This window comes from Lepus europaeus, chromosome 13 (genome assembly GCF_033115175.1).
Source record: "Lepus europaeus isolate LE1 chromosome 13, mLepTim1.pri, whole genome shotgun sequence".
Taxonomy (NCBI): domain Eukaryota; kingdom Metazoa; phylum Chordata; class Mammalia; order Lagomorpha; family Leporidae; genus Lepus; species Lepus europaeus.
This window is the reverse complement of record NC_084839.1, coordinates 61,188,014-61,206,331: the sequence shown is the minus strand read 5'-3', so window position 1 is coordinate 61,206,331 and position 18,318 is coordinate 61,188,014. Positions and strand designations below refer to the sequence as shown.

The 18,318-nt window shown below is 46.6% G+C and overlaps 1 protein-coding gene across 1 annotated transcript in view; it reads left to right on the top strand.

The window, feature by feature from the left end:
- SPRED2 (sprouty related EVH1 domain containing 2) overlaps positions 1-18,318 on the top strand; it is a 124,051-nt gene that overhangs the window by 89,379 nt on the left and 16,354 nt on the right. Inside the window, exons 3-4 of the mRNA XM_062209552.1 lie at positions 8,076-8,244; positions 10,270-10,334. Of these exons, the coding sequence (XP_062065536.1) occupies positions 8,076-8,244; positions 10,270-10,334 (234 nt within the window). The remainder of the gene's footprint in view (positions 1-8,075; positions 8,245-10,269; positions 10,335-18,318) is intronic.

The window sequence follows — 18,318 nt, the reverse complement described above, 5'->3', positions numbered from 1 at the left end:
TCTACTGATTTGATAGGGTAACATCTCATTTTTGCTTACTAATGAGATCAGATGTTTTTGTTTATAAAACAGTTGTCAGTGAATTTTCTATTAGTGTCCTTTATATATTTACCTACTGGGGCCTTATTTTCCTCTTTGGTATGTGTGCCTCCTTAAACAGTAAATATATTGATCTGCATCTGCCGTATTTTATCGTAACATTTTCACAATCTACCCCTTTTCATTTCAGTTGAAGCTCTTACTCTACAAAATTTTGATAGAATTTTTTGCACTTTATTCCCTTTTTGTTTTTATAGATATTCTGCATAAGCAAATTATTTGCTCTGGAAGGGTATTAGCTATAGGTTATATATTTTTGGAGGTATTTGTCCTGGCATTTTGTGGTTTATCAGAATATTTCAGCCTAACGTGGACCTTTAGATCGTCTGATCTAGTCCTTTAATTTTGCAGACTTGAGTCTCACCAGTGACTTGCACATAATTATGAACTCTACTGCCTTGTTTGATGCCCTTTACATAAGTGTCCTCAGTTAAAGCCTGCAGCATTCTGAAGGAGAAGACACTGTCATCTCCACACTGGAGTGGGGAAACTCAGCGCTCCGAGAAGGGGTCCACTTCCTTGGTGTGTTGGCTGAGCTGGCACGCACATATTTCTTTGTGACGCCAAAACCCAGTCAGCCCCTTCATTCTAACTCTACATACTGATAAGGCAGTCCCAGCCCTCGGGCCACCCAATGGGGTTGGGGCCCAGCTCCTGTTATCTGTTGCTGCTGTCCAAGGATCCCACTTACCCCGTCATGTCTCTCCATCTCTCCATCCCTCCATCCCTCCTTGTGTCCCCTTCACGTACTTGGACTCTTCCCTTCCGGACTTTTCTATCCACCAGTCCTTCAATCACACACCGTTCACCCAGCGGTACTTCTTCATCTGTGCATCCCTGCATTGGCTGTTCCACACTCCGGAGCATCCTGGGCTCACCCACACATGCACGCACACCACCACACCTTTGGAGAAAACAGTCACTCCTTCCTTTGGCCCCTAAAGCCTCTGAAATGTAGTACTTCTGCCCACTGGAGTGAGTGAGCCCACAGGGAGCTGTGTAAGGAGGGTGGGTGTTGAGGCAGCCCCTCTCTCAGAAGTGGAATGGCCCACACAGGGTGGAGACCAGGTTTAGGATACACAGGGCGTCTGCTGTCACAGTTGTCAGTATCCCAGTTTGGGCATGTGGTGCCTTTCTGATAGAAATGGTGTTGTCACCAGATTCCCAGCGTAGTCCAGACCTGGGATTCTGTGCCTTGTTTTGCTTTGTTTTGAATGCATGCCGAGGCCTGTGAACTCCACCAGCATGGTTTTTGTGGGGAAGGCCTGGGCTGCATTCACAAGTAGTTACTCAGGTGATTTTTGGAAAGTTGGGGACCATAAAGCTTTCCTGAGGAATTACATGTAAATTGAAATGTTCTGAGTTGAGTGTGGCGTTTGGTGGATAGGAGCTTATTTCTTAAATCCTGTGAGAAACCACCTTAGGAAGATTAATCACAGCATCTAACAGGTGGGTCCTTCCTGTCACTGCTCACTGTATTGAGGATTCTCACATAACATTGGTAGGACTTGGAGCTGGGGAAGCTCTTTGAAGGGCAAGTTGGCAGGATTTTTAGTTTGAATGTCTATGCCTTTAACCTCGCAGTTATATGAGGGGTTCTTCAAAAAGCTCATGAAAATATATATATTATGAAAATTTTAACATACACTGAAGTTTTTAAAGATTTGCTTATTTGAAAGGCAAAGTGATGGGATGGTGGGGGTGGGGCCAGGACAGAAAGAGATCGTGCATCTACTGGTTCACTCCCCAAATGCCTGCAACAGCTGGGGCTGGGCCAGGCCGAAGTCGGGAACCTGGAACTCCACCTGGATCTCTCACATGGGTGGCAGGGACCCAAGCACTTGAGCAACATCTGTTGCCTCCCGGGTTGCCTTGGCAGGAAGCTGGGTCAGAAGCTGTGGAGACCTGATACAGAATGCAAAGCTCAACCTGCACCACAATGCCTGCCCCACACATTTTTTTTTTGCATCAAAATAAACTTACCTTCTAATTCCATTTTCTATGAGCTTTTAGAAGCACCCCTGTTCATAAGATTTATGGACAGCAACAGCTCATCAACATATTTTCTGTCTTGGAATCCCTTTATACTCTTTTTTTTTTTTTTTTTTTTTTTGATAGGCAGAGTGGACAGTGAGAAAGGTCTTCCTTTGCCATTGGTTCACCCTCCAATGGCTGCTGTAGCCGGCACGCTGCGGCCAGCGCATCGCGCTGATCCGAAGGCAGGAGCCAGGTGCATCTCCTGGTCTCCCATGGGGTGCAGGGCCCAAGGACTTGGGCCATCCTCCACTGCACTCCTGGGCCATAGCAGAGAGCTGGCCTAGAAGAGGGGCAACTGGGACAGAATCCGGCACCCGGACCGGGACTAGAACCCGGTGTGCTGGCGCCACAAGGCAGAGGATTAGCCTGTTGAGCCACGGCGCCGGCCCCCTTTATACTCTTAAAAATGCATTAAAGACCCTAAGAGCTTTTGTATTGGTGAGTTACAGCTATTATTATTTATAACATTAGAAATTAAAGCTGAATTTTAAAAAAAACTCTTAAACAATACTGTTAATATAAATGACATTTTAATGTAAATAACTATATAACTTTTATAGAACAAAAGTAGTTCATGAGAAGAATTGTGTTGCTTTTACACTTTTGGAAAGCTCTAATACCTCATTTCATAGATAATAGCTGATTCTAATACCTACTTCAGCTTTTAATCTGTTATAATGTTAATTTTTGTTGAAATTATGGAGAAAAAAATCCAGCCTCACATAGATAAGTAATTTGGAAAAGAGAAAAGTATTTTCATAGCTTTTCAGATGATTATTATTCTTTGATACTACACAAAAACTCAACCTATAGTACTTTCTGAAATGAGGAATCTGAAACCATAGCCGTGAACTTTTCATACTCTGTTACATTAAAGTCCCCTGGTTTATCTTTCACTTTGAGTAGATCTTTGACTCATGGCTGATTTTGTAACATCATGCATTAGTCATCTGGAAAATAATGGTTTACTGAGTTAAGCACGTCTTCCAAATGTTGACACATTTTATTCTACAATATCAAAAATTCACATTTCTTAATGATCACCACTGATCTCATTAGAAAAGTTTTAAGTATGGGGAAGCTGTCCAAAATCCTCATTTTCACTTGAAAGTTCAAATTTTATTATTGGCAACAAAGACTTCCACTTGTTTTCCTTGAAATGAAAGCTTACTTTCTTCATTTTTAAGAAATGTCTGCCAGTTATCCAAGTCTGAATATCCATAGCTGGTCAGTCATTCTTTCAAGTAAAAATGTTGATCCACGTAGTTCAGCTGACACACGAGTCTTTTTCCTTGAGACAGTTGTCTGTCTGCCACCTGCAGCAGCAGTGTAAAGGCTGTTAGAATACTCTCCTCCTCTCCAGCTGTGCATTTGTGCAGAAGCAGGTATGAGGATCAGTTGTGTGTACGTCCCATTTTGTCACACCAAATAAAAAATGTGTACTCAAAGGTCAAGATATAATAAATTTTTTTGCTTCCTCAAGGACATTCTTAAATGAAGCTGGCATTTTTTATTAAACCATGTGATGGTCAAAAATCTGAAGACTGTGCTGTGGCATAGTGGGCTAAGCCTCCACTTGTAGTGCTGGCATCCCATATGGGCACTGGTTCTAGTCCTGACTGCTTCCCTTCGGAACCAGCTCTCTGCTATGGCCTGGGAAAGCAGTAGAAGGTGGCCCAAGTCTTTGGGCCCTTGTACCCATGTGGGAGACCCTGAAGAAGCTTCTGGCTCCAGTTCTTGAATCGGCTTAGCTCCAGCCATTGTGGCCACTTGGGGAGTGAACCAGATGGAAGACCTCTCTCTGTCTGTAATCATACCTCTCAAATAAATAAATAAATAACACTCTCTCTTTTTTTTTTATCTTAAGGCATTGGTACCGTTCACTGCTACCACTGCCTTGATGCTTGCTGGGATACAGTGGGCTCACTCACCATTCCTTTTGTACAATAGACATCTCGACGCAGAGAAAAAGGCTAAGATGCCTGGTCATGATCATGACAGCCGTTTTCCCATTCTGGACTCTCTGAAAGGGTCTGGGGTGGGGAGAAGGCTCCCTGGAGCCCACAGACCAAACTTTTGAGAACTATTAATGTACAGAGATGCAAACTGAAGTGCTGTCTGCGAACATGTGGCCACTTACAAATTCTTAATGCCCATCTGTGTAGGAAGCGGTTGACTAAACCTGTTGTGTCTGTACTGAGGAATACTCTACAGCCATCAGACAGGATGATTTTTACCTTCCTGTGTCTCCAGGATATGTCTTTAGGGAAATGCAAAACAGTATATAGATCTGACTAGGTGTAGACACACATACTTAGGTGTGTGGATAAAGGAGCCTCAGCGGGGACTGGAGCTGTGCCCGCCACATTGACCCTGGATTGGGCGGGGGGGGGGGTGGGGGGGGGAGGTAAGGGACAGTGGAGCTCTCCTATGTTCATCTAAATTACTGGAATCTTTTACAGTATGTATCTTGTGTTGACTTAAACACTTCCAACAAGAATCTAACCACACTTCTTTTCCTCCCCATACTTCTTATTTTAATTCATACTTAAAAAAAAAAAAAAAGATTTTATTTATTTGAGAGGTAGAGTTACAGACAGAAAGGTCTTCCACCCGCTGGTTCACTTCCCAAATAGTTGCAACAGCCAAAGCTGGGCTGATCCAAAGCCAGGATCCAGGAGCTTCTTCTGGGTCTCCTTCATGGGTACAGGGATTCAAGCATTTGGGTCCTGCTTTCCCAGGCCATAGCAGTGAGGTGGATGGGGAAGTGGAGCAGCTGGGACATGAACTGGCACTCATCTGGGATGCTAGCATTGCAGGGGGCAGCTTTATCCACTACACCATAGCGCCAGACCCCTTTAAATGGTATTTTTAAAAGCCTTTGTCAAGTTTCAAGACAATGCCTAATTGTGTATACGCCAAAACTGCCCAAGAGGGTTGTGACTATTGAAGCCTCTCAACTTTTTCCTTTTTGTTAAACTCAGATACATGATGATATTTTACTCATGAGGACATAAAAAGATTGTATCTCATTTCCCTGCCCTTTACTTAATTTAGGTGACTAAACTCACTTTCCTTAACACTTTTTAAAGAAAATACACCTTTGGAATAATTTTAAAATTGGAAAATGTCAAGCAACAACTTAATTTTTTTCCACCCTAAAAATATGAAGAAGCTAAGTAGTCTTTGTTTTCACAAAAAGTTTATTTTGAGACTTTGAATTGAGACTATTAAATTCTAAAATAGATAACATTTGTTAGTTAAAGCCTTGGTTATTTGGATTTCCCCAATTTGGAATGGGGCTGGGCTGACATTTAATCATTGCACTATTCTTAGGGGAAAATGGCCATAATAAGCAATTTAATCATAAATAGAATTCTGTGAGGGGATTATTGTCCTATTGCAATACAATGTAATGAAGTTAACTGCTTGAGACTGCCATTGCATATACCAATTTGAATATTACTCTCTTTTATTAAGTTAAGGAACATTTACTAGGCAGCATTTAAGTTCTTTTGAGTTTGATGTGTTCTTGAAATCTGTACTCGTTTAATGATATTCCCTAATTTAAATGTATACTAATTTAGACAGGCCTTTACTGTTACCCTTCATTTAGTCTAAATTAATAAGAGCCCCTTGTATCAAAAGTGAAGCTTTGCCAGAACGAGATGGAGACCCTGAAAGCTTAGCCAGACCACAGCAGGTGGTTAGCCTCATCCCACACTGAAGTTTGATTCCCATCTCTGCTTCCTGTCTCCAGCTTCCTGCCGGTGCAGACCCTGAAAAGCAGCATTGATGGCTCGAGTAGTTGGGTTCCTGCCGCCATGTGGGAAATGTGGATTAAATTCCCAGCTCCTGGCCTGTTGGGAAGTGAACCAGGGGAAGGGAGCTTTCTGTCTGTACTCATTCTTTGTCCCTCTGCCTCAAATTATTTAACTCATTAAGTCCCAAGTTTTTAATTCTGTGAATATTTCAGTGACATAGTATTTATTTCTTAGTATAAGTGGTATATTTGTTGCTCGGTTTAAGTCTTTATACTTGTCCTATATGAAGGATGATGGGACATAATGGTTTGTTTGTTTCTTTAATTATCAAAGCATAAAGCCATGTGAATATTTGAATCTTTGCAAAGAATTTGCTTCTTTTTCTTTCCTTTTTTTTTTTTTAAAGATTTTTTTTTTTAATTGGAGCCAGCACTGTGGCGCAGCAGGTTAACACCTTGGTCTGAGGCTCAGGCATCCCATGTCGGTGCCGGTTCCAGACCCAGCTGCTCCACTTCCGGTCCAGATCTCTGCTGTGGCCTGGGAAGGCAGTGGAGGATGGCCCAAGTGCTTGGGCCCCTGTGCTCTCATGGGAGACCCAGAGGAGGCTCCTGGCTCCTGGCTTCAGCTCGGGGCAGCTCCGGCCGTTACGGCCAATTAGGGAGTGAACCAGTGGATGAAGGACCTCTCTCTTTCTCTCTCTCTCTCTCTCTCTCTGCCTCCTGCCTCTACCTCTACCTCTACCTCTACCTCTACCTCTACTTCTCTCTGTGTTACAGAAAGAAATAGAAACAGAGAGAGAGGTCTTTCATCCACTGGTTCACTCCCCAAATGGCCGCAACGGCCAGAGCTACACCGATCCAAAGGCAGGAGCCAGGAGCTTCTTCTGGGTCTCCCACATGGGTGCAGGGGCCCAAGGACTTGGGCCATCTGCCACTACTTTCCTGGGCCATAGCAGAGAGCTGGATCAGAAGAGGAGCAGCCAGGACTCGAACTGGCGCCCATATGGGATGCTGGCGCTTCAAGCCAGGGCTTTAACCTGCTGCACCACAGCACAGGCCCCAGTTTGCTTCTTATGTTAATAAAGAAGGAACTTTATGTTCACATGATTGCAATGTTGCTTTTACTCTGGCATTAAATGAACTCTGGTATCTTTATCAACAATAGCACCACTAGACACAGTTACTGTATGACACAGCTTGGTCCTTTATAGTCTAGTTAGGGGAGTAAGACTAAAGGGACATGAAACTTCTGATAAAGAATAATTTGAAAGCAGGCAGCTGTGGAGGTAACAAGAAAGACCACAGAGAACACAAGAGTAGAACCTGATGACGAAATGAGTGTGACCTTGCTAAGACCCTTGTTAATTCAGAGAAATGTTCAAGTTCTCATTGATGACTTTGGTGTTGTTTCCATCTCAGAGCTAAAAAAGATCAAGGGTCTTGGTCAAGAGTATTTTTCAAAGGCATCTTGATCTAGAGGTGAAAAGATCAGCCTGAAAAACTAGTTTTGAAACCACATTGTTAGAAACTTGGGGCATCTTCTAGTACTCTTATAAAGTTAATGGGCACCTAGATCAAGGTGATCGATCACACCTGAAATGAGGTTGCTATAACAGATACTGGAGGAAAAATGACTTGGACTTGACAGTTAATCATGCAGAGGATGAAGAACTCAGAGGCAAAGGTACCATAGAGAGTTCGAGCCGGACACAGTGGGGTTGGCGTTGCCAGCTCAGGACAAGAAAGGAGAGAAAACCAGTAGCAGAAATTTCAGAGCAGATGCATTTTTCAGCTTTTCGAATTTGAGGTCACAGGGAGGCACCCATTAGGACAGCAGAGGGGAGACTGAGGACCATCAATTTTACAAAGGCCCTAACCTGGAAGGAGGAATCCAGAACAGGACATATAGTCAGGGCAGGGGGAAGAAGAAGGGGTGGGATGAAGAGGAGGGGCACGGAGGAGGACGGCCCCGCTGTGAGGATCACGAAAGCCAAGGGCAGAGGCTACACCGGTGCAGAGGCAGGAGAGGGCTCCCGCCCAGAAGGAGGGGCAGCAGAGGCAGGGAGGGGTTTTTTTTTTCAGCTGCCTCCTGGGAGGGCTCCTCATTAGTCTGGTATAAGCAGACCCCGCTGTGGCTGGCCCACGAGTAACCAGCCTGTGTGCTTCAATCCTGCAGGTGGTACTGGAATGCTATGTGAGAAAGGACTTGGTCTACACCAAAGCCAACCCAACATTTCATCATTGGAAAGTCGATAACAGGAAGTTTGGACTTACTTTCCAGAGCCCTGCCGATGCGCGAGCCTTTGACAGGGGAGTGAGGAAAGCAATCGAAGACCTTATAGAAGGTACTGAACTCTTAGTGGGGCTTAGTGGGGCTGTGCAAATGTCCTGGGTTCTTTCTGATTCCAACCGTCTGCCAGCTTGTGTTTGTGGTTTACTTGAGGAGGATCTGGGGCCAGGTCCGTAGGTGCCAAAGCTGTCCGAAATCCAAGGAGGTCATTAAAGCAGCAGAGGAGACCACTGGGAGGTGGTTGTATGGTGGAGTCTGTTCTGAACAAGCAAGTGGGCGCATTTTGGGTTTCCACACAAAGGAATTTTTGCCTGATTTCACTTTGTTCTGACTGTTGACATCTTTTAAAAGTTGTCCAGTCTGCCATGCCCGAGGATGGATTTGGGCTATCCCAGGATGCTCTGGGCCTGCCCACTGACCCCTTGCACTCGGAGGTCCTGGTGGGTGGCTGCCACTGTGAAGGGGGCTGTGGTCTGCAGCCTACTCTATGGGTGGGTCGGAGGCATGACCAGGAATACCCTGGGGCAGTCAGTTTTCATGGTGGGCTTGGCTGCAGTCCACAGGTAGACACCCAGCATCTCCACTTCACACTCAAATCAGAGAGTTAAAGGCGTCGTAACTGTAGAGTGAAGAACGTTAATGCCAAATTCAGAATTTGGGGAACTCAGTCACAAGAATAGGTATTTGATTTGTTTATAAATTAAGTGTTCCGAAGTCGTTTTCTTCATTTATGAGAAGGGAGAAGAGCAGATCTTAAGAGGAAAAATCACATAACATTGTCATCAGTAGCAGGACGATTCTAGCTGGAATGTGAATCTATTTACAACAGCCGTGAGATAGCCAAAAAGACCGAAGTGGCAAATTCTTTTTTTTTTAAGCATAGCTTTTTAAACATTTAGACAAAATAGCTTCTGTATTACCCATAGAAGTTTGCTATCTGTATACTTAATCACTGAAGTTGTGCATAAAATTTGATTCTCCTGCTTGTGCTTACCTTCTCCATATTCAGTCAGTCTTACTGTTTTCTGGTAAACCTGCCCTAAACATTGACTGGGGGAAATCGGAAAGTAGAGAAAATCCTGAACGTTAGCAGGCATGCGTGGCAGCAGCTGGGATGGTTGTCTTTCCTCCTGCAGTCCCTCTTGAGAAGTTGAAGTGTTTGTCACGCCTTCCTCTGCAGCTCTTATGATTTCAATTGTATGTCATGGCAAAACATTTTCCAAAAGCACATTTGAAAACCCCTGACCACAGAAAGGAAAAGATGGGGAACAGATCCCATTATCATGTATCCATCACTTACGTAAACGTAAATGTGTTTTCTTTTGATCAGTTTAATTGATGGACACATTAGGAGGTGCTCTTAGGAAGGAAAATCAGGCAGTTGTGCTGATACGTAGAATGAAGAGCTGAACAAATGCATAAGTTGAACTTTAAGGACCAGTTCATCCCATGATGGAATTCACTGGGTTTTCTAACAGGAGCCTTAATTTTGATGAGGAAAAGTAAAGAAAGTTCACTGGAGCTCTGCTGTCACAAGAGAAGTGTCCCTGAGGCAGGTGGCTCCCGCAGTCTGGCATTTGGGGGGTGGTGTCTGAATTCAGAACAGGGGTGACCACACAGCCAGTGGCTCAGAACCTCCTCGCTGGCTGAGAAGCCCCCAGAAGCCCCATCCAGCTGAGCAGTGAGATTATGGCAGATCTAACGTGGGCCTTCCCAGCCCCTGCTTCTCCCTCCACACTGCTTGCACCTCCCTCAAGGTCACTGTGCAGCCTGGGTGGGATGCAGGCTCTCCTTTCACCCGCTCTGTGACCCTCCTAGGCGCTTGTTCACCAGTGGCCAGTGACAAAGTTGAAGGCATTAATAGGGAACACGGTAGTAGGCTGAGTTAATTTAAGGAGCATCCTGGCAAGAGCCATTTAAAGAAGAATAAATTAAAAGCACTTTATTCCCAAATCACTGGTTTCTCCTGGTGAAAGATGCGAAAAGAATGGAATGTGGTTTTTATTAAAACACATTTTTGAATGACTGGGTTTGACTTACCCTCTTTGGAAACACTTGTTATTACATTTTGTCTTGTTAGGCTCCACGACTTCATCTTCTACCATCCATAATGAAGCTGAGCTTGGTGACGATGATGTCTTTACAGTAAGTTGCCTTTGTCCTCTTCTTTCTGGATTAGTTCATGGATAATCAAAGAAAGGTTGGGATTATTTATTATTTTTTGAAAGACTTAGAGAGAGAGAGAGGTCATGCGTCTACTGGTTCACTCCCTAAATGGCTGCAATGTTCAGGGCTGGGCTGGGCCAGGCTGAAGCCAGGAGCCAGGAGTTTCATCTGGGTCTCCCATGTGGGTGCAGGGGCCCAACTACTTTGGCCATCTCCCACTATTTTTCCAGGCATGTTAGCAGGGGCTGGATGGGAAATGGAGCAGCCAGTACCCCAGCTGGCACTCAGACAAGATGGCAACATTGCAGGTGGCAGCTTAACCAGCTGAACCCGCTGGCCCCTTTGTCACAATTTTTCTTACACTATGTTTGCTCCTGTTTGTCATGCTGCGGTGGTAACATCCACAACACAGCACGACGGCGTCGGCTCTCCTGGATCCGTCAAGGGTTCCTTCAGAATCTTGTCGGGGCTGGCATTTGGCCTAGTTGCTGGTTCACTCACATCTGATACTGATGTACCTGGGTTTGAGATCAGCTCCGCCTCGAATCCCAGGCCTGCTGATACAGACCCTGCAAGGCAGCAGTGACAGCTCAAGTAGTTGGGTTCCTGGCTCCCAGCTTGGGTCCGCCAGCCATGGCAGGCATTTGGGTAGTAGAACTGTAGATGAGAGTTCTCGCTCAGTCTCTCTGCCTCTCAAATAAAAATATATTTTTTTAATCCACTCTTAAATTTAGGATGACCAGCTGCCCTGGTTTGCCAGGGGCTGTCCCAGTTTTAGCAACACAAGTCCCTAGTCCTGAGAAGCATCTCAATCCCAGACCAACCAGGACAGTTGGTCACCCTTCTTGGAGTCTTGTGTTAACACACGCCGTGGCATGGAGGGTGTGTTACCCTCCCTGGTGAGTAACTGAACGTCTGATAAGAAAGGCCTGAAGCCCAGTTGAGGTGAGACTGTGTAGGGCCCAAGAGGGCTTAGATGTTTTGACACAGCCCGAGTTAATGGGACAGAACGGGTAACAAACTGACTTCTTGGCTTGCTTCTCCGTTTAAATCTGTGCTTCTAGAAGTTAATTAACAAATAGTTCATTGCCCGCGTGCTGTGTGCTCACAGCAGCAAGTTGCTGTCAGGCAGCATTTTCCAGTGCAGGGCCGTGACCCACAGTAAGAACTGCATTTGCTTTGCGACCAGGACACACACCAATCAGTAGATGCCCCAAACCAAACCATACTTCATGCTCTGCTTTCTGAATTTTTTTTCTTTTTTCTGTTTTTTTTTTTTTTTTTTTTTTTAATCATGAAACTTTGCACACACCCAGAATAATTCAGTGACTGCCTGGACACGATACAACTAGCTTCAGCAGTTACAACACTAAACAGATTCCTTGATTTCTGTGCATGTTAGGGGCCTGCACACACACACACTTTATTTATTTATTTATTTATTTATTTATTTATTTATTTATTTATTGTTTTGCTGACCTGTATGAAAGTGTCTCCTGTAAAGTACTTCACACACATATTTCAAAAGTAAGGCATTCACAGAAGAATTTTAGGGCAGTAAAACTACTCAGTGATGCTTGAGTGGGGAAGTGCACCATTGCATTTTTGTCCTGACCCACCAAGCGTGAGATCTTTGTGGATGGAAGCCCTTGGGTGGTGATGATGTGCCCATGTAGCTCCGGCGATTATGACAAATGTGGGGCCAAGTGTACAGGTTATTTGGATACCTCCCACTCTCCAGAAAATAAAGTCCAATAAAAATATTTTTTATTCTACTATACAACCAAAATGCTATTACCATCACTAAGAAAATTAATAGGAATCTCATAATGTCATCTCATGTCTACCTCTTAGCTTCCCAGTTCTCCTAACAATGTCTTTTATAGGCTAGTTTTTAATCTCATATTTTAAAATACTAGGTGTCCCCCATTATGCTTGTTTCCCAGTGCACACATGGCTTGCATCTAGCGGTCTGAGAAGCACTGCTTTGGTCACACAGAGATAAGGTGACCGTGGCTTCAGCCCTGTAGGACGTTACAGGCTGGTTTGCAGAGATGAGCATGTGAGGGAGGCTTTAGGACTGGCCCAGGCCAGGCGAAATCTGGACTAGAGGAAGGGACTTGGAGGCAGACGGGCCTCACAAGAGGGGAGGCTGGACCACTGGAGTAGACAGGCAGGGTCCCTGGAGAATGGGGGAGCCCCCCGGGGCAAAGGCAGGGGTAGGGGTGTGAAGGGGTGGCTGCCTGAGCTCTGTGCATCCCACTGCAGCGTGAACAGAGCGGATGTGAGGGTTTCAGGAAGTGAACTCAGCCCTGCGTCCTTGGAGCGGCTGGTGTGCCGGAGCTCTGAGCGGGCTTCCTACCGGGCTCCGAGCAGAGCCTCTCAACAGTTGGCACGCTGCTTACATCTGTTCTTTTGTCACGTTTCGGGAGACAAACAACAGCAGGCGGGTTAAAAGGTGGCTTCCTGTGCTGCGGAGCAAAGTGGGCCCGCAGCTGCTTTCCAGCTACCTACCAGGAGTGATTTATAGGACTGAGCTAGGGTGGAGGCAGAAGCCCTCCTGGATCCGTCCTCGCGTCCACAGGCTGCTCTGGGGTGACGCTGAGGGCCGGGAAGAAAGTGTAGAAACAGCCTTCTGCTTCCACACGCCCAGAGACTTCCTGGGAGCAGTGTCCACTGCCAGGGCCCTGACGCACATGGTCCATTGCCTGTGCTCTATTTGTGCACCACCAAGGACCTGTTGATAGCAGCCATCGGCCAGCAGACGCACACCCCGTGGAAAAGTAGGCAGCGGGGATCACACCCCGGGGCCCCATTTGTTCGGGAGTTCTCCCTGCCATTGGACTTGATATCCTAAGAGAGTAAATGAGACTGAAACCCAGAGCCAGGGAAGTGAGCAGCGGCCGTAAGCTCTGTGGAAGCTCCAGCTTCTCACACTCTGTGGGATCTTGAAACTGCTACTGTATTGGAGGGACAGATGCTTAGAGCCTGAAGCCCGCTCACCATAGGAAAGATGCGCGTAGCGGCAAGACCCTGGAACATCCCCACAGAGAAACGTGCCTGTGTGCCTGTATGGGGAAGCTTCATAGAGTTGAAGCTGGGAAGCCGGGGGCTAGCCTTCCTGTTCCTACCGCTGGAGCCGCAGGCTGCCCTCTTGGAGGGGGTCCCTTGGGCCCAAGAGGACAACAGCGTGTTGTGGTCAGCAGCTGGGTTCATGAGCCGATGTTCTCATTGGGAAGTAGAGCCTGGAGGAAGGGGTACCCCCTACAGCCGCGCAGTGGAGCCGAGCCGTCTCGGCTTTCCTTCCCCCACTCACCCCCGCGTCTTGGGAGCATGACACCCTGTGGCAATCCTGGAAACACTCTTCCCGGACACTCGCGCCAGTCGCCAGCACTGTCACCTCTGCAGCCTTCTTCCGCTGTCCGTCCCAGTTCTCTGACCCGGCCTGGGGCCTGCCCACTCCGTCCCTGCCCAGGCCACTGCCTGAAGCTCCCCCACCAGAGGCTGCTCCTTCTGACTTTGGTTCTGTTTGTTCCATGGATGTTTCCTCATATTTCTCCCTTTCCTAGTTAGAATTGGTATTTCTCCTTTAGAGTCCCATAGCAGGGATAGGCCGGTAGCCTAATGGCTAAAATGCCCATATTCAGGGCCAGCTTTGTGGCACAGCGGGCTAAGCCCCTACGCTGGCCTCCCATATGGTTCAAGTACTGGCTGCTTCACTTCCTATCTGGCTCCCTGCTAATGCATTAACCCGCTGCACCACAGCGCCGGCCCCTCTGAAATATTTTTTAAAAAAATAAAATTCCATAGCATTTTCTCCTTCCTCACTTGCCACTTGAACACCTGTCCTTTTTTATTCCCTTTCATATTTTATTTGCTGACTGAATAAATCTTTATCCGATTCGATTATAAGCAGGCAACTCATCATTGTAGTCTCTATAAATTGACAGTAGTTTTGCTCTGTGACTGCTCAGTAAGCGGGAATTCTGCAGCCCAGGTATAGTAGGCAATAATCCTGTGTTTTCATGTTTTCACTCTCTTGCTTTATTGTTATCCTCAAGAACTCTATAGCTGGATGATTTTAGGGGCATCTCAGCAGGGCTGGGTGACACTCTAGCTGTTTGCTGCTGTCCGGAGCTGAGCTGCCAGCCTTGGGTGCACAAACCTTGGGTGCTTAGACCTCTCATCCTGCAGTCCTGCTCCCACCAGCCAGCCCCAGTGATTTCATGGGTGGGGAAGGGGGCTCAGTTACAGAGGTGTGCCCAGTATTTAGTGTGGATGCTCTTAGGTATCCCAGTGTCAGGGCCGTTTGGTACAAATTTGTCAGCTAAAAACTGCAAAGAATAGAAAACCTCAACAGCAGAAAACAAGTTAGCATTCGATGGCAAGGGAGTTTTTGGCATTGCTGAGGGTCAGTTTTGCTTGAGAGCTGGGGATTCTTGGGACAGAGCTGAGAGAGCAGAAGTCCGTCCCGCCTGTTGTACTTTGGGCAACTGGCAAAAACAGTGCAGCTCCGTGGATAAAGCTGAGCTGGTTTGCTCTCTGGCTCAGGACTGACTTCCTCCCACATCTCTGCGGTTGAGGCCTGAGGCAAGAGGATTTGGTGCAGGTAAGGTAGGGGGTTATTGCTGTGGGGTCTGCCAGTGGGAGCAGAGAAAATGGGGTGCAGAGAACCAGAGATACCCTGCGTCTTAGCCGCATTTCATGGACAGTTTTTTAAATTCCTGCTGGAAGGATTTGGTCCATTGAACCCTGGTGGCCTATTTCCTGCCCCAGAATTCCACAGTCATTTTGCAGTGTGATTAGCATCTTCGCAGATAGACAGGGATAATCTCTCCGTGATCTTGGGAGAATGCAGCTGCGGTGCACGCAGGCCTCTGGAGCAGCTAATCCGCACTCCGCGGTCAAGTGTTGTCGCTGCTTCAGCTGTCCTGGCCCTCAGAGGCTGGGCTCTGGCTCTCATGCCGGGGATTAGGGAAATATTTGCTTCACAGGAAGATACTTGGGGGTGTGTGAACTAGCCAAGTCCTCATCTTCCATAATAAGAAGTCCTTAAATAATATCTAAGTCCGAAAAGCAGTGTGACCATGGCATTTTAAAAACGGAGACAAATATCAGGAGAAAGAGCCCCAGAACTGAAAGGGGGTTTCTCTAGGCAGGCGTGAGACAAGGGGCTGCTCTTTGATTTATTAAACACCGTATGAGGCAAATTAAGACAAGCTTTTTGGTACCAAAAAACATTAAATTGCATGCAGATGAGGCATTTTCCAAATAGGTCCATAGAAAAGGCATGCTATAAAAAAACTTGTGCATGGATTTCAGATTTAGGGGAATTACATCTTGTTTAATTTATCTGAAAGGCAGAGTGACAAAGAAAGAGACAGAGATTATTTTGCATCCACTGGTTCACTCCCCAAATACCCGCAAGGCTGGACGAGGCCAGTCTGGAGCCCAGAATTCCAGCCAGGTCCCCCACATGGGTGGCGGGGACCCACGTACTTGAACCCAGGCACATTAACAGGAAGCTGGATTGGAAGTGGAAGAGCGTGGACTTGAACCAGGAACTCTGATCTGGGATACAAGAAGCGGCTTAACCCACTGCACAACAACACCTGGCCTCCAAACTTATCTTTTGATTCAGTCTTTCCACAGACTCTTTGAAGTTTATACGTTTGTAAGTGTATTGTTTTCATTTTTTACAAAAGAAAAGGAGGAAGGATGGGAGGCCAAGGGGAAGGGGGAACCGAGGGACATCCTGGCCGTCCAGATTCCCTCATCTGGAAGTTTAGAGACTGAGCGGAGACAGTGCTCTGGCTCCGGGGGCCATTCAGTGGCCGTCACTGTTTTCTCTGCCTGGCATTAGGAAGCAGATTATCCACCAGATAAATAATGGCCCATCAGGTAGGACTGCTGGCGGGAGTTAGCTGCAGGTGTTTGGCTTGCTGAGAGGTGAGAAAACCATAGCGTGCCAAGTCCTTACAATTACAGGTCTTGGAGTGCGGTGGGATTCTGAGTTCATCCGATCCAGCCTGCTTCCTTCTGGCAAGCGCAGTAGGGATCTGCCTCATTTTGCAGTCACTGAATTAGCCCTGAGAGTCCGACTTGCCTAAGGTCACACTGCTGGTTCATGGTGGAGGAGCAGCCAGCGCCGTCTGCCAGCCTCTCCAGTTCACCACTGCTGTTTTCTCTTCCTTGATTGAATAATTACTCTCATGATATTTCAGCTCTTCTGTGTTTCAGACAACAACCAAATATAAGAGTTATACAATAGAGTACTGTAGGAAAGGGGACGGATCAAAGGAAAGATGTGTGACCTGTGCCCACTGAAGCCCTTCACGCGGCAGATCAGGGCCCACTGTAGCGGGTGTCACATGTTTGAGGTCTCCAATATGCTTGATGCTACAAAGCCTTACCATACACGAAGCTTTCAAGATGTTTCCACCCGTCTAGGTTTCTGCTATCAGCAGAGTATCGCATATGTGGATTTGGGCAGCCCATCTCGACCAGAATTCATTATTAAAACCATCAGGCATCCATTGTGTATAAACTCATTTCTCTCCAGTACACTGAGAATGGCACCAGCTGTGTGCCATCCTTTTCAGAACTGAGTCACTCACGTGATTCTGCGTGGGGCTTCACACTCTCCCAGAAGACACTTGGCATGGGCTGGCCTGAGGATTCTGTTGTGGCATCTCATCGTCGCTTCCTGTGTAGCAGGCAGTCCCCCTTCACACAACAAACATGCCCCGTCTTCTGCAGCAGCATCAGCTTCTAGCCGTGTTTTGCCCAGACTAGAAAACATGGTCTTTCCTCATGCCCTGTGCATGAACCTTAACATCCTGTTTATCACACGCTGCACTTTATGGCTTTCTGGCTATTCAGAGCAGTTGTCCCTAGTGGCATCTCAGACCCCGCCCAGCCACCCCAGGTGTTCCTAAAAGGGCTGGAGCCCATGGTTCAAACTAGAGCACCGGGAAGCCATTTGTTTTGTCCTAGATGGATTTTTGACTATTTACAAGTAGTGCTTATTTGCATTCTTGGTTCAGTGGAAACAGCGAATTTGTTGAGTTATCAAGGATTCATTTACATAACCAGAAGAGTTCGGAATGCTACTTTTTCTTTTTCTTGAAGGGTTTTTTACACTAACTTCATCCCCAGCAAACATTAAAGCAGAGGGCAAATCTGCTGATTCTGTGGTGAGTGGGGTTCAATTGCTGAGAGAGGGAAATGAAACAGAGAGAGAAACAGATCTGCTTATTTGAGAGACAGAAAGAGTAAGGGCCGGCATTATGGCATAGCAGGTAGAGCTGCTGCATGCGATGCCAGCATCCCATATGGACACCAATTCGAGTCCCAGCTGTTCCACTTCTGATCCAGCTCCTGCTAATGGCCTGAGAAAGCAGTGGAAGATGACCCAATTGTTTGGGCCTCTGCATCCATGTGGGAGACCCAGAAGAAGCTCCTGGCTTTGGCCTGGCCCAGCCTTAGCCGTTGCAGGCATTTGGGAAGTGAGCCAGTGATGGAAGACCTCTCTTTCTCTGTCTCTACCTCTCTATCTCTCTCTGTAACTCTTTCTTTTTGTTTTTCTCTCTTTTTTTTAAGATTTTATTTATTAAATTGAGAGGTAGAGTTATAGACAGTGAGAGGGAGAGACAGAAAGGTCTTCCATCTGCTGGTTTACTCCTCAAATGGCCGCAACGACCAGAGCTGAGCTTATCTGAAGCCAGGAGTCAGGAGCTTCTTCCGGGTCTCCCAGCTTGGTGCAGGGGCCCAAGGACTTGGGCCATCTTCTGCTGCTTTCCCAGGCCATAGCAGAGAGCTGGATTGGAAGAGGAACAGCCAGGACTAGAACCAGTACCTGTATGGGATGCTGGTGCTGCAGGCAGAGGATTAACCTGCTCCACTACAGCGCCAGCCACAACTCTGCCTTTCAAATAAATAAATAAGTCTTTTTTGAAAGAAG